Below are 27,478 nucleotides of genomic sequence, written 5' to 3'. Positions count from 1 at the left end.
CAAAAATGGGGAAAAAAAGCAGTCTAATTTAGTATCAGAATTCCCAACCTCATCCCCTAATTATATCCATGATAACAATATAGTTTATATTCACATTAAAAAAAAGAAAATCAGCAACGAAAGTGGTGTGCATTGCCAGGAATTGCTTTGTCTGATAAAATGCCAGAGCCCAGCACCTGTGCAAACCAGAGGCACTGGGAGAAACCTGAGCAGTTTTTTTGTTTAGGGTTTTCTTTCCTCAGGAAACCAACTGAAATACATTGCGATGCCTTACAATTGCCTTACAGTGTATGAAAGCAAACACTGGCATGAGAAGCAGAGAAAAAAGGATCGGCAGGGGCTTGGATGCCTCAGGGGACTGGCAAAGGGTTACTGAGCCTTTCACCTCCAGGTCACTGGCTTAAATCCAGCATAGGCCGAGAATGACAGAAAATCATTAGCACATGAAAGTCACTTGTTTACCTATTACCTATGGGGAATGAGTTGGTGGTCTTTATACAGTTGACTCTCAGTTAACCAGCACCCAGGGGGATTGATAGAAGCCAGATAAATGTAGTTTCTGGTTGCTTGAGAGTTACTATTATAAACAGGTCGAACCAATAATATACACCCCATACTATGCCATACCATAAACTGTTCCTAACAAACCACTGGACATGTGGTAGGCAAAGCATGGGTGTGCCAAGTTTACACTTAAATTTCCACCACAAATTGATTTTATTTTCATTTTTATTTAAAGTGTTACAGTATTTCTTTGATTTATTTATTTTTTTCTGGTTGCTCGAGTTCCAGTTAACACAGAGTCTATTACTTTCAGGCTTAAAAGAGTTACCAAAGCTTGCAGAAACATGGAGAATGGATTGCTCTCTCACCCAAAGCAGTGGACCCCAGGAGTAGGGTTCAGGCAGTGGCACAGCCTGTTGCGTGGACCCCCAGGAGTAGGGTTCAGGCAGTGGCACAGCCTGTTGCATGGACCCCAGGAGTAGGGTTCAGGCAGTGGCACAGCCTGTTGCGTGGACCCCCAGGAGTAGGGTTCAGGCAGTGGCACAGCCTGCACTGCGTGGACCCCCAGGAATAGGGTTCAGGCAGTGGCACAGCCTGTTGCGTGGACCCCAGGAGTAGGGTTCAGGCAGTGGCACAGCCTGTTGCGTGGACCCCAGGAGTAGGGTTCAGGCAGTGGCACAGCCTGTTGTGTGGACCCCAGGATTAGGGTTCAGGCAGTGGTACAGCCTGCTGCGTGGACCCCAGGAGTAGGGTTCAGGCAGTGGCACAGCCTGTTGCGTGGACCCCAGGATTAGGGTTCAGGCAGTGGTACAGCCTGCTGCGTGGACTCCAGGAGTAGGGTTCAGGCAGTGGCACAGCCTACTGCACTTAATATGGAAACAAATGGAGAACTTTGGTTTACAATGCAGTTGATCTGACATTGTTTATTAGCAGTACATTCCCCACATGAAGAAAAAATTCAGTATTTCAACATCTTTCTAGGGTTGATTTATAACATATTACCCCTTTTCTTAACTACCCCAAACACACATACACACACACTCCTACACCCATTCCCACCCCACAAATGCAGCATTATCTATTTTTTTTCCCCGCAATGAATTAATAAATTACTGACTTGTGACAGGGTATTAAAAATGGCTGCAATAAGGGATTCATTCTGTTCATCGTTGTCATTTTCCTTTGCAAATCACAAGTTCCCATTCAAGACTGAGGCCACTTATCTGACTCTCTCCTTTTGTCTTTACCCCTCCCCCTTTTGCTTATAAGTATGAGCTCAGCTTTGAACCGTACATCTGCAGTCCTCCCAGCTCCCTGCGGCAGTCTTAGTGAATGTTACGTTTCATGCTAATAAATCCGATTACGCCGTTCAAATGCAGGCACAGTGTTCTCTCATCATGCCTAGGACTGAGGACCCGCATTCCCCCAACCCTTGGGGCTCTCAGGAAATTAAAACACATGTCATCTCAAAATAGCAAACCGCTCCCTGCTGAAAACAAATAAACAGCCCCCTTAAGATCAAATAATTTGTGAATCATCCTGGACTAAAATCACACAAAAAGAATTATTAGTCTATGGGGAAAGCTAAATAAGGAGATGTCGTCCTAGAAAATATGAAACACGCGTTCATGAAAATCCATCCAGACAAACAACTGCTTTCTATCTAAGGAACAGCCATTACACTCTGGTCAGAAGAAAACATTTTATTATTTATTTTCTTAAAGAAAAAAAAAAAAAAAAGGAATATAAATATTAGAGTATAAAACTTGCATGTAACACAATGACATTGGTCTATATGGATATAAGAAGGGTATGAGCATATATATAATATATAAGTTTTATTCAGTATCGGACAAATGGAAACGATAATTCAGTTTCAGCTTACACTTATATCACAAACCAAACACACAAAAAAAATACAAAATTATTGAAGTACTGATGGCCACAAATTAGTTACTAAGAAAAGAATCACCTCATTACTACACAATAATCTCTAATTCGCATGTCTTGTTAGAAAGGAAAGAGCCCAAAAGGTTCACATAACTGCCTTATTTATAAGCCCTACAAGCCATGTAAACGGTTTCTATCAGTCACCAGAGAAGGGCGACTTGGTTCAGTACACAGTCTTCCCACAGACGGATTCTGACTCTCTTTACAGAGAGAGACGACAGTGGCATAGTGAAGCAAAGATTAGTGCAGAATGCTTGAGTGAATACTTCCATCGGCTGGGCTGCTCAAGACCAAAGCAGCTCTCTGGCAAATTGAGTAGCATTAAACCCAAGGGATCCGTCTAAGCAAAACATTCATGACTTGATTAGCCCTGCTCCCTCTTTTTCACATTAATCAATTCTAGGACGTGGACCTTCCCGCCCTGGTAGGTTGCATTTCTCTTTCTGACCTGCATCGGAGGGCAGGCACCCACTTTTTGGGGGGGAGGAATCTTCTTTTAAGTTTTTTTGTTATTAGAATGAGTATCTGTCCTGGAGGCAGGGAACTAGAGTGTTTATAAACACATTACACCCTGCCGACCTTGTTTAGTAAATGGACACCCAGCGGCATATGCTTCGCTCCCTTTGGCCCATTTCCTGTTTGAATGCAACTAATTGGCCCATTCGTTTCTGTCCAGTTGTACATTCCTTAATTGTCTCTGAATACAGATCAAAAACCCAGTCCAGTCTAATCAATGACATTGAGGCCTAGCCCTTAAATTCATGGTAATTAATTCTATCAAATCAATGGTCAACTATTCAGTAACCAGTTTGAAATAGCGTGGCCTGAAGCCTTACCTGAGTTCATGACTATGACACGTCATTCTTTTCTTCCCTCTTTGTACCATTCATTTCTGAACCCGGCTGTTTCTAGGCTGTGCAACCCTCAACCGAGAGACTCTCTTGTCTGACATTCTATGTACAAGATGAAAATTCCCCATGCTGGTTTGCATGCAATTACACGTCTGTAATTCGTGGAGTTTGCACTTTTGTGGGTGACCTCATGTGAATATCATGCATGCAGTTTGATGTGCAGAGATGTGACATACACTGTTCCCAATCTGTACAAGTAGACTGAAACATAAACCCTCCCCACACACCTTTGTCCATTCCAGTAGGGACATAAAGCCGTTCCATTATTCAAGAGATGCATAGCTGCTTTCTTGCAACGGGGGGGGGGGGGGGGGGGGGGGGAGAAGAAATAACACTTCCTACATTTGTAAGGTTAGGGAAACACATTCATTGAATATCATTATAAACACTTGTTCTTCAGCATTACATAATCACTACTTACAGTTCTGTACAATCCGAATTGGGATGTCTTTTGGATTTTTTTTTTTTTACCATCTTTCCAGTTACACTGACAAACTATTTATTGTTCCATGTTTCAGGCCATAGTGTCATTTCTAAAATGCATCTTTGCCCCTTAAGAATTGTTCAGTAGATATAACAAACAGCAAACCACAGTTCTTGATTCTCACCTCCCCAACTTATAATAATGAAAGTTATTAGGGTGAGGCTTGATTTCTAACAAACAATTAGCAACTAAAATTTGCAACGTGGACTGTTAAAAGTCTGGCATTTTTTGTGTGAATGATCAAAAGCTTATAAATTATAAATTACCACCGAAGAATTATTTACACTGCACAGAGCTACGATGTCTTATGTATGACTGTATATCACTGACCAACTTGGAGCAAACTCAGTCCAAATAGATTTTCAATGCATTTCACTTTCTCCCACATTTAATTACTAGTAGAAAAGATTAGTGAATATTAACAGGGCACTTATTTCCTTTTTCCGGGTTCTTTATATTTCATCATGAGGTCTAATAGTAGAATTATCCACTAGTAGCTCAAATGATGATGCTCACTCTTCTTATTTTGTTCTATAGCATTTTCAAAATTTCTAACTTGACGTTCAGCCTATGCCCTAGGGTTTGACTTGAGCGGGTGGTGGTGCTGGAAGTATTCTGCCCTGTAGGTCTAAGCTACCCTAGTGCACATCCATTTTATTTTTTCTCCTTTTTCCCAGACTTCTTCTTGTTTCCTCCGGAGGAAGTAGATACCTTCCCGTCGCGCTTCCCTGCGGAGTTGGTGAGAGTCGCTGTGTTGCCGGGAATATAGACGTTCTGCCGGTAATCGGGGACATGCTGCAAGGTGAACTGGGGTCCGTATCTGGTGCTAAGACCCATGGTGCCTGCACCTCCTCCCATGGTGGAATTCCCATCTGCTGCTTCTACATCACCAGAAAGGGGAAAATGGGGAAATCGTTTTATTGTCAGTACATTGCAAAGTCAGACAATTGTAATTACATTTTTGGAGTCTTTGCATTTTTATAAACATAACATAACATCAACTTATAGATCGCATAACCGTAAGTATCTATGCGGTGTACAAAAGATTAACCTTTATTACAAATAGAACTCTGAAGAAAATTAATTACCCCCAAATCTAGAGAATAGATAAGTCTTCAAATGCCTTCTGAACTCCAGGTATGACATACGTAGATAATAAGAGTAGTTGCTTAAAATCTTTATCCCAATGAGCTGCCTGATATGACAGAGTACATTCGTGATATCTTTTAACAGACTACGGAAGGCAGCCCGGCTACCTCCAGGGGTCCGTGGTAATCCCAGATATGCAATGCTGGGGCCATGTCCAGCCACTAGCATTGAATATCTGGTCAAAGTTTGCCGCCTCAAACTTAGCTGCCCAAGGAAAAACAGCAAAAGACAGAGCTGCTTTTTAGGTGGTTCTATCTAGGCATTAGCCTTAGCTGGTCAGCTGCTGAACATTGGCAGTGACTGGCTATTTCACATGACAGAGCCAGTCACCAGCCAATCTTGCGAGATGGACATTCAGTGGGAGACAGTAGGCTAAGTGGCTGGCTAAATTCTGACCCTGTGCCAAGTTTTATTAAACATTTGATAAAACGCTTATAAATAATTTTGAAGTGATTTACATAAAAATTAAGGGTATAGTCAATGCGCTTTGAAATGCCGCCTGCCACAGTCAACAACATCTGGACAGCAGCATCAGGACACTTAACATAACTTGGGCTGGCTCAAGGGACTGTAGTGCCCTGAGCCATCTTTTGCATTTGTGGCCCCACCCCTTGCAATGTGGTATCTCACTCTTTGCTCCCCCCCTCCCCCAATTCTGCCTTTTACCTGTGATTCTCCTCCCCTCAACTTTCCCCCTCTTGCTGGGCCAGGTGAGGCACTGATCACAAAGGGTGGCAAAATCCCATCCTGCACCTATCCCTCTAGAATTCTGAAGGCAGACTGGATTGGGATTTTGGCGCCCTCTATCAGCACCCTGGGTTAGTGCCTCACCTGGTCCACAGGCTGAGCAGCCTTTACTATCCTTAGTTATTCAGATAGCAGAAATGAACATCATCGTTGTCCAGATAAAGAGTCTGAGCTCCAGCATCGTCCTGGATAATTCCAAGGTAAACACCATAAAGATATTCCGTGGCATTGCCAGATAGTGGTGCTCAATTTCTCTCTCTGTGGCATTTATCTTGGTAACAGGTTTTTCTAACCTTCCCTAGTACAAAAAAACCTTGGTTTGCAAGCATAATTCGTTCCGAAAACATGCTTGTAATCCAAAACACTCGTATATCAAAGCAAATTTCCCCATAAGAAATAATGGAAACTCCACAACCCCAAAACTTGAATGGAAAATATTGTAAGTACTCGTATTGCAAGACCTTGCTTGTTTAGAACAGTCACTTAATAAGATCATGTTGTTGACATTCAAAGCATGAGCCACAGGTCAGCCTGAATTCATTAATAGACTTTTGATTCCCCATTCCTCACAGAGCTCCCTCTGATCCTCTAAATTTGCCTTCAATCCCCTCACTACAATATATCAACACCATGAGAACTACTCCCTCGCTTTGGAACACAGCTCCAAAGCACTTAAGAGAGATTACATCACTAGATAACTTCAGACCCAGTTTTAAAACATTTCTTTTAAAGACGCTTTTGATGTATAATCGTCCTTCTAAGGATGTTTTAAGATTTCGTTAGCTCGGCCTTTTCGGCCGACCTTCTGGCTTTTCCCCTCCTTTTGTTCTTTCCTATATTAATATTGTAGCTCCTCCCCTTTTTTCCTCTTGTTCCAGTTAGTCATTGTCTACTCGTATGTCTTTGTCTTACGTTTAAGTGTTTATGGTTTAATTTTTTTTTCTCCCCTTTTTTTGTTTTGATTTGTGTTTTATTGTTGATTTTAAACTATCAAATTTGAATAAACTTGAATTTGACTACACTCCTTCAGGATCAGAGAGAGAGAACCATCGACTCAGTTGTGATGATGTGACGCGTGTATACTGTATGCACTCATATTGCAAGACCTCGCTCGTTTAGAACAGTCAATACACTCTTGCAGCGTCAGAGAGAGAAGAACCATTGGCTCAGTTGTGATGATGTGGCGCGTGTATACTGTATGTACTTGTATTGCAAGACCTTGCTTGTATATCAAGTTAAAATTGAATCAAATGTTTTGCTTGTCTTGCAAACCAAGGGCTCCTTTTACAAAGGCGTGGTAGCAGTTTTAGCACGCGCTAGCCGCTAACCGCCTCCTCTTGAGCAGGCAGTAGTTTTTCAGGTAGCACGCGCTAATCCGGTGCGTGCGCTAAAAATGCTAGCACACCTTTGTTAAAGGAGCCCCAAGTTACTTGCAATCCAAGGTTTTACTGTATATGCTTTTAATTGTTGGCCCTCCTGTGTCTACTTTTTTTTTAAAATGTTCTTTTTATTGAGATTTAATACATTTTTACTAGCATAATATATCACTTGTCCAAGAAAACAGGATCTCAAGGGGCAATTATCATAAGGAAAACATTTATATAATAAACATGAAAGCATGATCCTCTCGGTGTGTCTACTTTTTATGTATATATGCAACCACATAATTTAAAAAAAGGCCTATTTCTGTGTGAAAAATAGTTTACATGCAAAACATGCTGAATAAAACTGCTCTCATAATGTTGAGATTAGATTTACTAGTTTTTGTAATGGAGTATAAGAAATATTTTTCAATATATAGGGGGTGATATTCAGTCTGTGGCAGGCAGTGGTTTTAAAGCTGCTAATTCCCCCCCAAAACCTCTCCTCATCTCCAATTACTCTTTCTTTTCAAAGCCTCAAGCATGTGAACTGCTTCCCAAATTGTATATTTACTGGAATAGCCCAGTCATCTTTTCAGTATCCTAAACCCTAAATTGTAATTCTCCTGGAAATGTCCAGCTGTTTCTTTTGTAATCTGCCCAGAACTGGGCGGAACAGAAGTCATTAATGTAATGTAATAGTCACAGCTGTATTAGACATGCTTAATCAATGGCAAGCAAATCTGGGCATTGGCACTGGATTTTCAGCGGACCCAGAAGTTTTGTGGGTACACCTGCTCATATTTAGTGCCAGTATCCACATAACTAACTGGACAAATTAAAAGCAGTCCGATCTGATATGGGGACTGGCACTGAATATGGCCCTTGCACTAATCAGACAATGCCACAGACAACGCCATTCAACAGGTAATTAAACATTGTGATGAAAGCGGTTTAGCTTAGCAAGTTGTCAAACGGGTTTGGATTATTTCCTCAAAGAAAAGTCTATAAGCCATTATTAAGATGGCTTAGGAAAATCCATTGCTTATTGCTAGGATAAGCAACATGGCATGTACACGATGCAGGCAAATTTTATTGTGACAAATAAATTATATCTAAAAACCTTTTTACCAAGCAAGGGACCCAACACGGTCCGTGTTTCGGACAACCTTCATCAGGGGTCCTATTAAGTACAAAATACAATATTAAAATTATTATAAAAAATGTAAATGTGATGTAAACTATTATATAAAATATACTATATATAGAAGCATGGTGATCGCATTTACATTTTTTATAATAATTTTAATATTGTATTTTGTACTTAATAGGACCCCTGATGAAGGTTGTCCGAAACACGGACCGTGTTGGGTCCCTTGCTTGGTAAAAAGGTTTTTAGATATAATTTATTTGTCACAATAAAATTTGCCTGCATCGTGTACATGCCTGCAGTTTTGGTTTGTTTGCTTCTGGTTGGTTTTTCACTGCAGACAAGGTTGGACCTCCTGTTTTCTCTAGGATAAGCAACATAAAATCTGTTTTTTCTCCTTAGGATCTTGTCAGGTACTTGTGATCTGTTAGAAACAGGATACTGGGCTTGATGGACCTTCAGTCTGTCCCAGTATGGAAACTCTTAAGTTCTAAGCACACAGAGTGATGAAGTGCTGCTAAAAATCTGGGAACAGCCTGCTCAGTGTGCTTTAGGTGGGCAGGACCCATTCCCTATTTTTCTTTTTTAAAAATTTTTTAAATTTATTCAATTTGACAATAATACAACTATACTGTATAGTTGATACAGAAATACACTACAGTTCAAAGAAAATCATCAGCAAGAAAAAATAAAGGAAATTAATCACAAGAATATAAACCCCCCTCTTCTATTAAACTACACTAGAAGTTTTTAGCACAGAGAGCCGCGCTGCTCCCGATGCTCATAGGAACTCTATGAGCGTCGGGAGCAGCGTGGGCCATTCATTGCAGCTCCCCACGCTAGAAACTGCTAGCGCAGTTTCATAAAAGAGGGGGTAAGTGTAAATATACTACATTTTAAGGAAAAAAAGGACCCTTAGAAGGAGCAAGAAAAGGAAAAATGGGATAAGACAGGAGCAGTCTTCAATTAAAAATAGGAAAAAACTAAGGGCCTCTTTTACAAAACCACAGTAATGATGCTCCCACAGTAAATGCCCCGAAGCCCATAGGAATTGAACGGGCTTTGGTGCATTTACCACAAAAGCATCACTACCACAGCTTTGTAAAAGGGACCTAAGTAATAGGAAATCTATTCCAGAGCAGTTCCAAGCAGATGAACTCACAACATAATGGCAGATTACTTCACATCAGTTACCGAATGGGTGAGGACATAATAATAGGAAACAAATTTTTTAAAAACACCACTTTTAATAGGACCCAATGGAGACCTAGCAAAATAGTTAATGTCATATTAAAGCACATAAGCATAGTTAATGTCATATTAAAGCACATAAAGCATAAGCATAAAGCACATAAGCACATAAGCATTGCCTCTGCCGGGTCAGACCAGGGGTCCATCGTGCCCGGCAGTCCGCTCCCGCGGCGGCCCCCCAGGTCCATGACCTGAAAGTGTTCCCTACCTAACCTAAAATATCCATACCCTATTCACTCAATGTCCTGTAAGGTAAACCTCTATCTGTACCCTGTTATCCCCTTCGCTTCCAGGAAGTCATCCAGTCCCTTTTTGAACCCCAGAATTGTACTCTGTCTTATCACCTCTCCGGGAAGCGCGTTCCAGGTGTCTACCACCCGTTGAGTGAAGAAGAACTTCCTTGCATTCGTTATGAATCTGTCTCCTCTCAGTTTTTCTGAATGACCTCTTGTTTTAGTTGTCCCTGCTAGTCTAAAGAATCTGTCCATCTCCACCTTCTCTATGCCTTTCATGATTTTATAAGTCTCTATCATGAACCCTTTCCTTTTGGCCAAGTCTTAATAATAATATTGTCATTTATAGCTAAAGAGACATATGATCAAGAAACTGTTTTATTTTACTTTTGTGATTATGATAAACATACCGAGGGCCTCAAAATAGGACCTGGTGGGCCACATGTGGCTCTCGGGCCGCGAGTTTGAGACCACTGATTTATAAGAAAATTGAAGGACAAATGTCCCTCCCAGTGCCAAAATATGGGTTTAAAGGCCAAAAAAACCCCTTTCTTCTCTTTGTGTGGATCTGGATAGGACAATCCAACACCAAAAATACAAGTATTTTACGTCCCAAGAACATTTGATCTATATAACGGAAATATAAACGCAGAACCCAAGCTCTTCCAGGTTCACCACTCCCTAATTTCCTTGTTTCTAATGTAGAGTAACTTCATCTGTACAATCACTTTATGCCAGAATATTCACCTTGTGCAAATGCCAAATATAACTCTACATTATTAACCCCCTCTTTTCCTAGCCGATTTAGCGCGCCCTAAATCGGCTAGCACGCCTTAGTAAAAGGACCCTTAAATGTACTATATATGAAAAAGTTCAGTTTCCATGAACAGAGCTATTTAATTTTTGCATTTTAACTCGGTTTCTCAAAGAAAAATAACACCGTCGGAAAGAAAAATGCCTGAGAAGGATCAAACTCAAAAAACAGCAACCCCAGGTCAACCAAAGATTAGAATTTTGCTGTGACACAGTGAGGTGTTGGCAGTGACTGTGCATGTGGGTGACAAAGACGCTGGTGGAGTCGGAGAAAACATCTGCTCTGCATTAAGACATCAAAGATCTCTTTCTAGTGTACAGCTATTACATTTCACCTTTTAAAGTGTCCAGGCAGCTGCAATGTAGCCACACGAAGGTTGAAATACCTTCTGCATTTTTATTGATTCAAGAATGTTAGTCTCAGACACAAGAGCTGACTTTGCAGAACAGCAGAATAACCTCATTGTGAGAGCGGACGCATTTTTGAGTGGATACAAATGGATTTTTTTGAAAGGTCACAGTAAGTATGACTGTAGCATTAGCTCACTTGAATGCAGGGGGGAAATTGCAGCATGCATTCGGTGGTAGGCCTGGGAGACACTATTCGGCTGGAGCCTTCTCCCCCCCTCAACATGACATTTGTTCCTCAATAGCCTCTGTAATTTTGCAACTCTGTACAGCTCAGCTGTGTCCAGATTACTGTCCCAGCACTGATCCTCTGATCAGAGTCGACTGAAAGTTCAATTTGGAAAGGATTTGATGTAATACGGTTTTCTGAGATAAAGGACATTCAGTAGTTTGCTCTTCATCTCAAAAGTTTCATTCAGTTTTGTGAAAGATATCATGGGCCTAATATTCTAGGGATTTATGCCCCTAACATTGAGGCCCTTTTACTAAGCTAATGAAGCTTTTACTGGGTAGCAAGGTCTTGATTCAGCACATTGGTTGCCAATTTCTTATAGAATAACATAAAATCTTGCTGCTAACATTTAAAACCAGAATTTATCGCACTCCAGAATTCATTGATAGGCTACTCATCCCTTATACCCCTTCCAGCACAATCAACACCTTTTAGTAATACCATCATTACACCAAATAATCAATATTCTCAGTAACTGCCCCCAATTATGGAACTCTACACCAACCCATTTCTGGGAATAAGAACATAAGAATTTGTCTCCGCTGGGTCAGACCAGAGGTCCATCCTGCCCAGCGGTCTGCTCCCGCGGCGGCCCCTCAGGCCTATCACCTGTGCAGTGGTCCCTGACTATTCCTATAACCTCGCTCAACTCCTATCTGTACCCCTAAATCCCCTTATCCTCTAGGAACCTATCCAAACCTTCTTTGAAGCCCTGTAACGTAGTCTGGCCTATCACGGCCTCCGGAAGCGCGTTCCATGTGTCCACCACCCTCTGGGTAAAAAAGAACTTCCTAGCGTTTGTTCTAAAACTGCCCCCTTTTAATTTCTCCGAGTGCCCTCTTGTACTTGTGTTTCCCCATATTGTGAAAAATCTGTCCCTGTCTACCTTTTCTATGCCCTTCAGGATTTTGAAGGTTTCTATCATGTCTTCTCTAAGTCTCCGCTTTTCCAGGGAGAATAGCCCCAGCTTTTTCAATCTATCAGCATATGAGAAGTTTTCCATATCCTTTATCAGTTTAGTCGCCCTTCTCTGGACTCCCTCAAGTACTGCCATATCCTTCTTGAGGTACGGCGACCAGTATTGGACACAGTACTCCAGATGTGGGCGCACCATTGCACGATACAGCAGCAGGATGACTTCCTTCGTCCTGGCAGTGATACCCTTCTTAATGATACCCAACATTTGGTTTACTTTCCTTGAGGCCGTCGCGCATTGTGCTGACGCCTTCAATGTTGTGTCTACCATCACCCCCAGGTCTCTTTCAAGGTTACTTACCCCTAGCAGCGATCCCCCCATTTTGTAGCTGAACATCGGATTCTTTTTCCCTACATGCATGACCTTGCATTTCTCTATGTTAAAGCTCATTTGCCACTTTTTTGCCCACTCTTCCAGTATCGTTAGGTCCCTTTGCAGGTCCTCGCAGTCTTCCACGGTTCTAACCTTGCTGCAGAGTTTGGTGTCATCCGCAAATTTTATAACCTCACATTTCGTTCCCGCCTCCAGGTCGTTAATAAATATATTGAACAGGAGTGGTCCCAGCACCGACCCCTGCGGAACTCCGCTCGTGACCCATTGCCAGTCTGAGTAGTGGCCCTTTACTCCAACCCTCTGTTTCCTGCCTGCCAGCCAGTTTTTGATCCATCAGTGGACATTCCCTTGCACCCCGTGGTTCCACAGCTTCTTAAGCAGCCTTTCGTGGGGTACCTTGTCGAAGGCTTTTTGGAAGTCAAGGTAAATGATGTCCATGGATTCCCCTTTATCCATCTGGCTGCTTATTTCCTCAAAGAAGTACAATAAGTTTGTGAGGCACGACCTTCCCTTGCAGAAGCCGTGTTGGCTCGCCTTCAGCTGTCCATTGTTTTCTATGTGTTCACAGATTTAAAGCGAATTTAAAGACCTTCTTATTCAAAGATGCTTTTAATTTATAGTCTTTAAATACCATACACTACACAGATGAAATTCCCTTTCTAATGTACTTATCTGACATTGTATTTCTACCCCCTAACCTTTGTCCGGTAATGTTCGTCCATTATTGAAAATGTATGTCTATTATCGTAATCAGTATGTACAACCCAGATTTTATATTTTTATTTTTGTACGCCTCTTTGAAGTTTGATGTGGGATAACAAATATTAATAAACTTAAACTTGAAACTTGATTCTATAAAAGATGCCTAGCCGATCTAGGTATCTACCTTAATTATTTAAAAACCATAATCAGTGCCGATGATTGCCAATTTTTTTTTTAAATGTGAAATTGTCTCATGCTTGAATCCTAGTGACTCAATGAATTACAGATCTATAAAGAAATCCGTTTTGTGCCAGTTCGGCAAGGTCCTCCAGCATCATCCCCATGGTTGTTTTCAACGTGTTCAGCCATCTGATGCAGGTCGCTCTCTTCGCCTGGTTCCTTCAGTCTTCCCAAACACGATGTCCTTCTCCAATGATCTTTCTCTTTTGACAGTATGACCAAAATAAGACAGTTGTAACTTCATCATTTGGGCTTTGAGTGACATAGTTGTTTGATCAATTCCAGAATCAGTTTGTTAATTATTCTGGCGGTCCACGACATGCATAAAATCCTTCTCCAACAGCAAAGCACAATCCAACACATAAGGGATATACAATAATCCACAGAACATGTCAATAGTGCAAAGCCCTCACCAATATATTTTATCGACAATTAGCATTTCATAATTAGCTTAAATTAAAATTAATTAGGTGGTAGGAGCCTAACTTGGTAGGTGCCTACAATTTTGAAGAAGGCTTAGTCTCTGCTGCGGTGGCATGGCGAGCGTGTGGTGAATAACAGCCCAGCACTCGCATGTGCAGTGCAGGTTGCGGAAGAGCTTGTTGCAGCAGCTCAGATACTATATCTGGGCCAGGCTGCAGTGGCAGCCATGCGTGCAGCAGCACCGTGCCTCCATACAATCCAGCACTCCGCCTCTGGGGAAGGGTGACTCCTGCCTACCGCAGTTCCAGCTCCGGAGATGAGGGACAGGCAGGGCTCAATGGCATGCTTCATGGGGGCTGGGAGGGAGGGAAAGAGAGATCACACAGTTGTTCAGGTTTTGTTGCATCTGGGTAGATACAACCAAGAGGGAGGGATGGGGTATGGAGGGAGGGAAAGAGAGAGGATGCATGGGCTGCGGTGGGTTGGGGGGGGAAGAGGGAAAGAGAGAGAGATGCCCACTTTAGGTTCAGACCCCACACTTTGGGCCAAGGCTTGCCCAAAATTCACTGTCTGGCTACGTCACTGCATCCTACTCACAGCATAACCTTAACATCATACTTTATCTGCAATCTCTGATTAAATTCACCTTTCCATAAACATTAATAGTGACTCATAGTCACCAATCAATACATAATTCAAATCTATCAATCCTGAGATCCAACAAGCTGGGAGCATCCAAAAAACTTCTCTGCAGGAATGCAGAAGCTAGTTAACGATACAACAAATGCTTTATCTTGCATGGGGGTCTATGTAGAAAAGTGACATGTTCAATTGCTCACAGTTACTTCTATTAAAACTATTAAATGCATTTTGCCTTTACATTTTGATTTAACCTTATACAAATACTGTTTAGTATACTGGTCTCTCAAAACATAACAGACATGGAAAGGCTCTTTGTCATAAAATTGCAGTGGACTGAGTAGCATATTTTGTGGTATTAAGCAGCTCATTCAAATTTTAATACAAATATATGTATTAATAGGCAAATATTCATGTTATTATGAACATATCTTTAAATGTATGTATTTTAGTGTGTGCTAAGACATACATTTAATACATATGTTAAGTCATTAATGCCATTTAATAAATAGGACTCGGTAAATTATTTTCTAATAGAGTACTGAGCGAGCACAGAAATATATAAAAGATCATTTGGTTTATAATATGTCACAGAACTCTGTTGATATTATCAGGTCTGTTTGGTTTCAAAGATGTTTGGAACGTTTTCTGTCACTTTAAGTATAAACTGAAAGGGAGGCCTATGACTTTCTCCAAACTTGAGGATATGGAATTTGCTTATTTAACACAATCTGTTCTGTGCATCAGTTTCTTTTTTTTTTTTCAGGTTGAAAGACCCCATTTTTCCGTTAATAACTAAATGGATAGAAAGAAAAGGGTTGAAACGGTTTCAGAATCAATTATTTTCCTTCTGCTGAAACAAGCCTCACATTCCTACTGATTGCTTAAGGCAGATTTTAACATGAAAAAGTTCAATGAGCAGACCGATTGGAAGGCGATGGAACGTTCCTTTTGTTTTCAATGAAAGAACTCGATTAAGAACATTAGTGCCCTAAAATGTCTGAAAGGGTGGGAAAATAGTAGGACCAAATATTTTCACAAGAGAATTTACCGCTGTTCTCTGACACACAGAGGTTATTAAAAAGTGCTCGTTTTCGCCAGCCCTTAATCTGGAGGAATTAAGCGAATCTGTTGTTTACTTTCTAAACTAAATACAGAATGTGGCCTTTGTATGCAATGAGCAGCATTCACATGTATAGGTATGCAAAACGTCTGACACACGTGTAAATGCTGACACGCGTGTAAGCTGTGAAACACAAGCTTACATGTACAAGCATCAGCATTACATGTGTGAGCTGCAAACTACCAGCTTACACATGCAAGCGGTGGTACTTACACATGTGAGCTGTGAAACATCACTTGACATGTACAAGTGTCAGCATTTTGACATGTGAACTACAAAAACAGCACCTTATAAGTAGAAGTGTCAGTACTTAACGACAATAACAATAATTTATTTTTTCTATAGCTCTACCAGACGCACGCAGCACTATACATTGGATATGCAAGAGATGGCCCACAATTTAATTATGACAGGCACACAGGACAAAAGGGAGAGTCAGAACTTAGTGCTCGTGAAGGAAATTAGAGGGGGGTCGGCTGATGAGGCAGAATCACATAGGACAAAAAGGGGAGTCTGAATTTAATGCTCATGTAGGGAATTACAGGGGGCTGAAGAGGGGGTAGGGGACTATAGAGGGGATGACGGACCTGGTCGGCTCTCCCTCTGACATCACTTCCTGTGCGTGGCACCCGGAAGTGACATCAGTGGGAGAGCTGACGGTGTCACAAAGAGCATGTTGTTGACTGCCGTAAACACCAATTTCAACTAGAGGTATGGGGGAAGAGAAGGAAGAGCGCGTGTGGAGGAGAGGAATGGGAAGAGGCAGGGGGAGGAGCAGAGAGGAGTCTATTAAACCTAAATTGAAGACAAGGGTATCATTGTAGACAATACGATGAAACCTTCTGCCCAATGTGCGGCGGCGGCTAAAAATGCAAACACAATGCTGGGAATTATTAAAAAAGGGATGGCTAACAAGACTAAGAATGTCATAATGCCCCTGTATCGCTTCATGGTGCAACCTCATTTGGAGTACTGCATTCAGTTCTGGTCTCCTTATCTCAAGAAAGATATAGTAATGCTAGAAAACGTTCAAAGAAGAGCGACCAAGATCGTAAAGGGGATAGAACTTCTCTCGTATGAGGAAAGACTAAAACGGTTAGGGCTCTTCAGCTTGGAAAAGAGATGGCTGAGGGGAGATAGGATTGAAGTCTACAAAATCCTGAGTGGAGTAGAACGGGTATAAGTGGATCGATTTTTTGCTCCGTCAAAAATTGCAAAGACTAGGGGACACGCGACGAAGTTACAGGGAAATACTTTTAAAACTAATAGAAGGAAATTTTTTTTTGCACTCGGAGAATAGTTAAGCTCTAGAACGTGTTGCCAGAGGATGTGGTAAGAGCAGATAGCGTAGCTGGTTTGAAGAAAGGTTTGGACAAGTTCCTGAAGGAAAAGTCCATAGTCTGTTATTGAGAAAGACATGGGGGAAGCCACTGCTTGCCCTGGATCGGTAGCATGGAATGTTGCTACTCTTTGGGTTTTAGCCAGGTATTAGTGACCTGGATTGGCCACCATGAGAATGGGCTACTGGGCTTGATGGACCATTGGTCTGACTCATTAAGGCTATTCTTATGTTCTTAAACAAACATCAAACGTGACTCCTAGGACCCAACTTACAACTATACAAGGAGGAAAAAGAGACCTCAGAGTAGGACAGGCTACACAGTAAAAAATCACTCTGTTGTGCTTTTAACCCAACATTGGTCAAGAAACAAAAACCTCCTGTAATATGTGATTTAATGTAATCTGCACTCTTAATGTGAATAATCACAGCACTTATCTTTAAAATAAGATGTTTGTTTTATGAATATTGTTTGTCAGGTGTGTCCAGACTGAAGAAAGGTTGAGAACCACTGCCTTATAGAATAGTATGAATGCAAATGCCCTGATCAATTCCCAACTTGATCTGCTTCACTGCTTTTCTGTTTTTACCTTATATCTTCACCTTTTCTTTTACATAATAGCTGCCCCCTCTTTCCTCTTGTCTTATTTTACATCTGTCATGTCTTGTCCAGTCATTAATTAGTATGATAAATGGTTCCTTTTTTTTAAATTGTAAAAACGCTTAGAATTTATGATTAGCATTTTATCAAAATTTTAATAAACTTGAAACTATCAGATGCAGACATTACAAGGTGCACTTAGGCACATCAGCTTATGGTTGCTATTGGCCTGGTGAAGGCTGTCATGCTGAAGTTTCAACGCGCCAGAGCAGCTTTGCGCTGTAGTTCAACAAGCATGATTATTAAATGCACCTATATTTAGGCTACAAATCATTGACTTGTCCCCTTAGACTGTGAGTCCTCTAGGTACTGGGAAATAATTCACCTTGAGCTATGTCTATGAAGATGTGAACTAAATCCAAATAAATACAAGAGTGACTTGACTAAATATATTAAGAGGGGAACAGAAAATGGATGGAGGGGGAGTGAATGAAGGACTGAATGAAGGCTCATGGTACTGTAGTCCAATAAAATTGGTTCTGATTAAGCTAATCACATTAAAAAAAAAGAGCCAAAAAACCCCCAAACAAAACATCAATAAATGAACACTTAAGTAGCTGCAATAAATCCCTCAAGTGCCCTGATCTTCCATTATCTAAAATGCACTATATGAACATACACTGTAGAATGGACCCACTGCTCTGTTATATGGTCAGGCACCTGGTTATTTACTAGAACAATTTACATTTTTTAAGGTGGTTTGTCCACTAAGGATAACTTCATTGTGTTCCCTCCAGTAAGAGGATGTCTTTACAAGACATTTTTTGCATCAAACAATTGCATATCAGGCTCTTAGTTGGGATTCGGAACTAGTACGTATTTTGTTTGTTTCTTCGATTTCATATATGCATTTCCAAAAACTATTACAGACATCTTTTTTTTATAAAATTCATAGGAAAGTAAGGAATATGATATTATTGAATTTACTGTGATGTATAGTCTCTTGATGATGTGAATCACATTGATCTGGAAGGTATTGCGGTCTAGAAATGTATTTTAATGTAGCATAATACTCGAACCGCTGCTGTTCAATGTATTTATTAATGACCTAGAAACGGGGATGAAATGTGAAGTTATAAAATTTGCGGATGACATTAAACTCTGTAGCAGGGTTAGAATTGTGGAAGAATGTGAGGACCTACAAAAGGACCTGAACAAACTGGAGGAGTAGGCGAATAAATGGCAGATGAGCTTCAATGTAGGGAAATGCAAGGTCATGCACCTATGAAAAAAGAACCCAATGTTCAGCTACCAAAGGGGGGGATTAGTACTAGAGGGAAGTAACCTTGAAAAAGACTTGGGTGTGCTGGTGGACACAACAATGAAGTCAACGGCACAATGTGCAGCAGCCTCAAAGAAGGCAAACAGAATGTTGGGTATTATTAAGAAGGGCATTACAACCAGAACGAAGGAAGTCATCATGCCGCTGTATCGCGCGATGGTGCGACCACATCTGGAATACTGTGTCCAATATTGGTTGCCGTACCTAAAGAAGGACATGGAGATACTTGAGAGGGTTCAGAGAAGAGCGACAAGAATGATAAAAGGTATGGAAAACTTTTCATACGCAGACAGGTTGGAAAGGCTGGGGCTCTTTTCCCTGGAGAAGCGGAGACTCAGAGGAGACATGATAGAGACTTACAAGATCATGAAGGGCATAGAGAAGGTGGAGAGGGACAGATTCTTCAGCCTATTGGGAACTACAAGAACAAGGGGGCACTCAGAGAAATTGAAAGGGGACAGGCAGGGCCGCCATCAGGGCAGTACTACCAGTCCTGCATTCAGGGGCCCGGAGGTGACAGGGGGCCCGGGCTCCCCCAGGGTCCTAGGCAGTGTTCCCTCTAAGGCAGCGGTCTCAAACACGCGGCCTGCGTGTGGCTCTCCAGGTTTTATTTGTGGCCCGTGGTCTGGAGGCGATCATTCTCTTCCTTTTGGAGCAGCAGCCAGCTCATTCGTTCAAAGCTGCGGGTTGGCAGCTCCTTGCGCTATCCACTCCTGCATCGGAAGCCTCTCTGATGTCACAACATCAGAGAGGCTTCAGACGCAGGCGCGGATCTCGCAAGGAGCTGCCACCCGTGGCTTTGAACGAATGAGCCGGCCAGACACGCTGCTGCTTCAGTGGCGTACCAAGGGGGGGCGGTCAACTGTTCTCCTTAGCGTGCAGCTCGCGGCTCGTCTAGAGCAGTGGTGCCCAACCTGCTTCCCTTCCCTTCTCACTGCTGCCATCAGGGATCAGGCCGGCACCGTGTTTTTGATCTCCCTGCTTCTCTTCCCTGCTGGGCCGACCAACTCTCGCGGCGGCCCGACGTCAATTCTGACGTCGAGAGGACGTTCTGGCTAGCCAATCGCTGCCTGGCTGCCCGGAACGTCCTTTCCGACATTAGAATTGACGTCGGGTGGCGAGAGTTGATCGGCCCAGTGCAGAAGAGAAGCAGGGAGATTTCAGCCTGTTCCCTATTCCGCGGCGGTGGTGGCATGGGGGAGGCAGGAAGGAAGAAAGAAAGAAGGGGGGGGGGACAGGGAGGCAGAAAAAAAAGCAAAAAATGGGGCACGGAGGAAGGAAGGAAGAAAGAAAGAAGGGGGGGGGGGCAGGGAACCAGAAATAAAGCAAAAAAAATGGGGCACAGAATCAGAGAAAGACAGACATAGAGAAAGAAAGAAAAAGTTGAGGGAGGGAATGAGGTCTGGAGGAGAGGAAGCATACAGGAGGCTGAAAGAAGGGAAGAAATATTGGATGCACAGTCAGAAGAATAAAGTGCAACCAGATGAAATTACCAAACAAAAGTAGGAAAAAGATTTTATTTTCAATTTAGTGATCAAAATGTGTCTGAATTTATATATGCTGTCTATATTTTGCACTATGGCCCCCTTTTACTAAATCGCAATAGTGTTTTTTAGTGCAGGGAGCCTATGAGCGTCGAGAGCAGCGCTGGGCATTTAGCACAGTTCCCTGCGCTAAAAACTGCTATTGTGGTTTAATAAAAAGGATGGGGGGTATATTTGTCTATTTTTGTATGGTTGTTACTAAGGTGATAATGCCTAGAGTCATCTGCCTTGACCTCTTTGAAAAAACCCAGAATAGGAATGATAATTAACATTTTCTCAGCGTATAGTGTGCTTTGTGTTTTTTTTATTTTATTTTTGGTAGACCATTTTGACTTGGTCATTTTAAAGTAGCTCGCAAGCCCAAAAAGTTTGGGCATCTCTGAGCTAGAGCGTTGAAACTGTGTATTTCTATTTTATCCCCCCTTTTACAAAACAGTGGAGCGTTTTTTAGTGCCAGCCGTGGTGGTAGCAGCTCTGATGCTCAGAATTCTATGAGCGTCAGGGCTGTTACCACCGTGGCTAAAATCCACACTACAGTTTTGTAAAAGGGGGAGGGGTTCGTTTGTGATGACATATTCCATACTAGGCGAAGGTGTTTTCTGTGTTCTTTGTGTTTGAAAGACATGGTTTTCTGTTAGGATTGACGATGTAGGATTGATCTGTGCTGGTCTGGCTTGTTTAGTTTTACAATGGGTGTATTGATGTACTGCTCACTGCAATATGTAAGATGCTGCCTTTTCCTAGGTACTCATGTGTGACATGTGGTTTGTTACTAAAAATCATGTTTTTCTTACAGATGGGGGGGGGGGGTGCCAAAAAATGATGGGCCCCGGGTGTTACATATGCTAGGTACGCCACTGTATGTAAAGATACCAGAAAGCTGGCGTAGCAAAAACTTTAAGTAAATTGTTATTCTTCTAAGCTTTGAGTATTTAACCCTCCCACAATCTCACGGTCACTCGTTTCAAGTTTCAAGTTTATTGAGATTTTGATTTAAACGCAATATCAAATATTTTCAATGAGTATAACAAAAATAAATTTGGGGAAATAAATAAAACCATTTGAACAATAAACATACAAACATATCCATAGATGATTAAAATTACATAAGGAGTACAAGGTTAACCTACATTTGTTTAAAAATGCGTCCTCCGTGCCTGCTCATAAATTTGTGGAGTATGTAACTTGTCGCTCATGCATATTTTTTTTTGCACACACCTCATCAATCCTTAGAGGAAACATTGGTCCTAGGCCACCATAACACAAATTCCTGTATTATGCTTCTGCTGTGCACAACAATAAACAATAAACACTGCTGTCATACTTTTTTTTGTCCCCTGCCGATTTCCTGATAGCACCCCCCCGGACAAAAGGGGGGAAGGGGTGCGTGGGGGGGCCCAATAGGATTGCTCAGTAAGGGGCCAGAAATTTCTGATGGCGGCCCTGGGGACAGGTTTAGAACCAATGCTAGGAAATTTTTCTTCACTCAGAGGGTGGTGGACACTTGGAATGCGCTTCCGGAAGCTGTGATAGGACAGAGTACATTAAGGGGATTCAAAGAGGGATTGGACAAGTTCCTGAAGGAACTTCCATGGCTTTGGCAGTATATAAGAATAAAATTATTATTATTATTATTATTATTATATGGCGATTGAGGGATATAGATAGAGGTAGAGATTGGTTCATAAAAGGGTATAGATAGAAGAATAATGAGGATTGTAAGGTTTTAGCCAAAGGATCACTTACAGGTCACGGACCTGATGGGCCGCTGCGGGAGTGGACTGCTGGGCGCGATGGCCCCTAGTCTGACCCAGCGGAGGCAACTTCTTATGTTCTTATGAATCTACCCTCAGCTTACTACTGAGAAGTCAGAAACCCTGGCTAAACCTATCTTTGAGACTACAACCAGATTTAGTACAGAATAATCCATATAATACGTCTGGATCCCACTCTAGTTGTGGGAGATGTCAGATTTGTCCATTAAATATCCAAGGTACATTCTTTGAAAATCCTTTAGATCATAGGAAATACTGGTTAAAATATATTACTACCTGTAGATCAAACTATGTTGTGTATTCTATTATTTGTCCCTGCAATAAGATCTATGTAGGTAAAACAACTAGGCAGTTCAATATTCGTATGGCAGAACATAAATCCTGTCTAAAACTTAAAAGGAAAGAGGCACCATTGGTTGCCCACTGCCTAGAACATAATCATATTTTCACAGAATTAAAATGTATGATCATTGATTCAATACCGGCATCTATAAGAGGGGGGGATAGGGGTAATAAATTGTTACGTTTAGAACAACGGTGGATAGATCGTTTACACAGCCTACAACCATCTGGCTTAAATATAGCCATTAACTGGCAAGCTTTTATTTAAGTTAACATTACCATTAGAACTGGCTAGCTTGTATTTATATTACCATCTGAAATAATCTTGCTTTCCAAATAGTGGTAAGCCCCGGATATGACATCAGCCCCGTTGTCTAATTAAAATCTTAAGTTGAGTAGTGCTGTTGTTTCCGGATATGACCTCAGATGCCTTCATATTTAAACTCTGAGTACAAGCAGTTTCTTTAAGACGGCTTCAGATTAGACTCAGTCACGCTGTGTCTTTTAACCTGTAGGTTTTTCCTCGTTAAAATCAAGGCCGATTTAAATAGGTATGTCTAAGAATTATAGCGTTATTCAAATATTAGATAATTCCTTAGATTTAGGTGTATTTTTTGTGTGCCTGGGATTCACCTATAGTGGTTTTTCATTAGTAAGTGCTGAAAATTTATATATATATATATTTCCTGTTTCTTTCTTTCTTTTGAGATATATGCAGATTAAGTTAAACATTCGGAAGTACTCCCAATAATTCTGCCATTAGGCTTTCTAGTATACAAGTAGATAAAATTATTTTTGATAGTTTCTACTTTAGAAGCTTGAGTTTTAAATAATTATTTTTATAATTATTCTTATTTCTATGTTTCTTTCATTTTGTAGTGAGAATGTCGGCTCTTTTCCTGATGAAGCTCTCTCCAAATTAATGAGAGCGAAACGGAGATCTTCCGTAGCCACCATGATACCTTGCTATTGAAGCTAAGTAGTTTAAGATCTATATATGGAAGTTATAAACTCCGACAGTTCTATTTTAGAATTATAAGTTATAGATTTTCATAGAATTATTAAAATTAAAATTAAAAATTTTTGAGATAAAAACTATCTATAGTGGGTTTCTGATAATATGGAGCGTATACTGGAGCAGTGAATAAAAGATCGATGATAGCTCACCCTATGGTTATCAGCTTGTAAGACATATCGAGCTTTTAGCCGTGAGTGCTTGAGACCCTTTCTATACTCTCCTTGAGCTCTTATTAGAATCCTTTCCTACTTGCGATTTAGCCTTTTTAAAGGTTTTTTTGTGTGTTTCACGACTTTTTGGAGGATATTTATAAACCTATCTTATTACATGGTTAGAATTTTCTAGCAAGAAAATACACCTAAACTGTCTCTTTAGTTAAGAAAACAGGTTTAGAGAGATGCATATAAAGCAAATAAATCCATATAAAGCACCTAACTCTCCCACCAAGACCAATGGATCAAAAAGAAATGTATATTGGTACTTGATCCTTGTTATATGTCACATTAGGATGAAACTTACATTGAAACATCTTGAGCAGTAATTATGGCAAATGTAACCTGTAACCTGTATATTATATATATATATATTGGTATTAGATCCCTAGTATGTATCGAGTTAGGATAAAAACGTGTATCAAAAACTTGTACGGTAACTGGTAAATTGTAACCTGTTAATTGTATATTACGTAACCCGTTCTGAGCTCTCTGGTGAAAACAGGATAGAAAATGAATTAAATAAATATTATTTTGTCAACATTTCTGCGGTTGGAGGTTCCTCCTGCTTTGAATTGCTTTAGATTTAGTTGTTCCCTAATGCTGAACTCTAATGCGTGGACTTATTGTTGCATTTTAACTTGTAAGAACCTGCATGAAGATTCAAGACAAAAGTGTTGGTGAAGTTAAGCCCTTTCTGGAACATTAGCTCTAACATTTACAAACAGATTAAGGGGGTCATGGACTAAAGGTTAATGCACACAATCTGTTGCAGGATTCATTCTATTCCTATGTGCCCTGTGGCAAGTAATGCACGCTAAGGGAATTAGAACCTGCACTAAACATTAATATGCTCCCATGTTATTTTTGTTGCTAAAGTACAGTGGTACCCCCCCCCCCGCGAACCGGCACCTTCCCCCCCACGATCCGGCACCCCCCCACCGCCATCGGGCACCCCCCAGCCGCAACCTGAGATCCCCCAACCCACCCGAATACTCTTCTTACTTCCAGTGTAGCCTCCGCATCGGCACCAGCATGTCCTGTGCCCGAAAATCTGCTTCCTGTGCCGGGCCTTGAGCATGCGCACATGCTCAAGGCCCGGCACAGGAAGCAGATTTTCGGGCACAGGACATGCTGGTGCCGATGCGGAGGCTACACTGGAAGTAAGAAGAGGGTTCGGGTGGGTTGGGGGATCTCAGGTCGCAGCGGGGGTTGCTGGATCGCGGGGGGGAGGGTGCCGGTTCGCGAGGGGGGCCTTCGGGGGGAACAATGCCGGTTCTTGTGGGGGGGGGGAGCAACACTGCTGGCCTCGGGGGGGGGGAAGGTGGGGGTGGAAACATATCAAAGTAAGTTTCCCTTACTTCCTATGGGGAAACTTGCTTTGCTATACGAGCATTTTGGATTACGAGCATGCTCCTGGAACGGATTATGCTCGTAATCCAAGATACCACTGTATTTTTAGCCTGTTTTATAAAGACAAATAGGTGCCTATGGGACTCACTTTCAAAAGAGAAAAATGTCCCCAAAACTTAACAAAGTGGCAGATGGACATTTGTGTTGAAGGTATGTTTTGGGTGGGTCTAGGGATGGATTATGATTTGGACATTTTTGTCCTGATCTGTTTCAAGAATGACTGAGTGCTAAAAAGGTATGCAAACTGACCGGATCCCCTTTAATCCCTCAATGGTTTCTGACCCTTTCCAACAACCCCCCCCAACCCAAGAGTTAAAAATGACAGTATATATCTATATGAAGTATTTGAATGATATCTAATCCTATCTCCTAAGTGCAGTGAATCTACACTAGGTTTTTGACTGCAACCTGCGGTGATTTTGTAGTATTATCAGACAAGACTGACAAGATAAGTGCCTAAAATGAGTGCTTATATTTAAATTTATAATATATTTAACATTGATTTAAGAGAAGCACCTAATAAGAATATTAGTGGTCTTTAGCACGGAGTTTTGTGAGACCGAGCATGTATTTCTCTATGGCAACGAAGTACTTGCCATAGAAAGTTTCCCCAGATTACTCTGGAGAAACACTGAGGTCTCTTTCTCCGTTTTTGAGAAAATTGAATGGTAAAAGGCATCTGTTACTGATAATACGATTATAGATGAATATCATTTCTGTGTGGCTATAAGTATATAGTAGAGCCCATGATAGCAGCAGATATAATGGCCATTCCTCTTAAAACAGCAGTTCCATGGACTAGCGTAATGGGTGGTGCAGTGGACTATGGAAAAAGCCAATATCCCATTCTAACTGGTGTAAAGTAGAGAGCTGCATGGGAACAGGGATGGCGAGAATCCAGTGGGTTTCCCCTTCGAGTCGCGGGAATCCCATGGGGATGCCCCCTCAGGTTGCGGGGATCCCTTGGGGACCACCCTCATGGTCTCAGGGATCCCATGGTGTTATAGGCAGCTTGAGCCGAGAGGCTCGTCTTTTCCTGCCTGCAGCATGCACATGTAGTCGACCGGAAGTCTTCCCTTGATGTCAGAGCTGACATCAGAGGGAAGGCTTTGCGTCAGTCACGTGCAGGCGAGTAAGCCGGAGCTCTAGTCCTTTTCAGTCCACTCCTCCCCCATCCAGTGGGTGCAGCAAAGAGACCGAGCGCATTCCCCCTCCCCATCCTCTGGCCGCGTTACCTGGGTGCTGCTTTCTGTCCCCCTCGCTCTGGCGGTCGCAGCGATTGCATTGGAGCAGAGACTTACCTCTGCCATGCTCTGCTGGAAACAGGAAGTGGTGTCACCGGAAGGTGGAAGAAGAGCTCGGGAGGAGCTTGGGGGGATCTCACTGCGAGCGCCAGACGGAGATAACGAGGGTGGGGGATGGGAAGGAAAGAAGGATGGAGCGGACCCAGTGGAAGGAAAGAAAGATAAGAGGACCAGGAAAGGAGGAGGGATGCTGGCTGGGGGGAGGGGGCTGTGGAGTGCAGGGAGAGATGTGTGGGAGGTAAATGCGGAACACAGAAGTGGGGATGGAGTGCATTTTTGGACACAAGGCATGAATTTGGGAGAGAGGATGGAGGAAGGGAGGGAAAGAGATGCTGAAGTAGGGGAGGGAATAGAAAGGGAGAATTGGTTGTAGGTGTGTCAGTGAGGGAAAGAGAGGGAGTAAGGTACAGATGAGAGGGAAGAGAAAGATGAGAGGGAGAAATGTTGTGGTGAAAAGGGAACAGTGGGACAGATTGAAAGGGATACAAGAGGGAGGAATGTTGGATATAGTGGTGATGGGAACGGAGGGAGAGATGCGGCATGGTGCTGGAGAGGGGTGATATGAGGAGAAATGTTGGGCATGGGGCTGGTGAGCAGGGGCGAAATATGCTGCACATAGTCCGGGGGATGAGAGAGGGATAAATGCTGGATCATGGTAGGAGGAACCAATGTACAGCAACAGAATAATTTACAGAAGACTTGAAAGCGAAAAAAAGCGGAAAGCTAAAAAAAGAAACTGGGACCAACTTGATGGAAAAATAAATCTCCAGGCAACAAAGATAAAAAATGGAATTTATTGACTAAAATATGTTAGATTTGGGAAATGTATATAGCAGATGTCTTTGTATTGTGTTCAAAAGAAAAGGAAATGCATTTCTACAGTGTTGAAGTACTTGCTGATCCATGCTTTGGCTGGTGGGGATACCCAAGCACCGCCAGCAGAGGATCTCCTCTACAGC

At 41.9% G+C, this 27,478-nt stretch overlaps 1 protein-coding gene across 1 annotated transcript in view; it reads right to left on the bottom strand.

The window, feature by feature from the left end:
- Positions 1-2,327: 2,327 nt before the first annotated feature.
- Positions 2,328-27,478, bottom strand: part of LOC117351862 — a 279,785-nt gene continuing 254,634 nt past the window's right edge. The window contains exon 7 of the mRNA XM_033927710.1: positions 2,328-4,730. Within this exon, the coding sequence (XP_033783601.1) occupies positions 4,504-4,730 (227 nt within the window). The 3' untranslated portion in view covers positions 2,328-4,503. The remainder of the gene's footprint in view (positions 4,731-27,478) is intronic.

Source organism: Geotrypetes seraphini, chromosome 18 (genome assembly GCF_902459505.1).
Source record: "Geotrypetes seraphini chromosome 18, aGeoSer1.1, whole genome shotgun sequence".
Classification (NCBI taxonomy): domain Eukaryota; kingdom Metazoa; phylum Chordata; class Amphibia; order Gymnophiona; family Dermophiidae; genus Geotrypetes; species Geotrypetes seraphini.
Note: the sequence above shows the minus strand (reverse complement) of the source record. Positions and strands in the feature narration are given on the sequence as shown.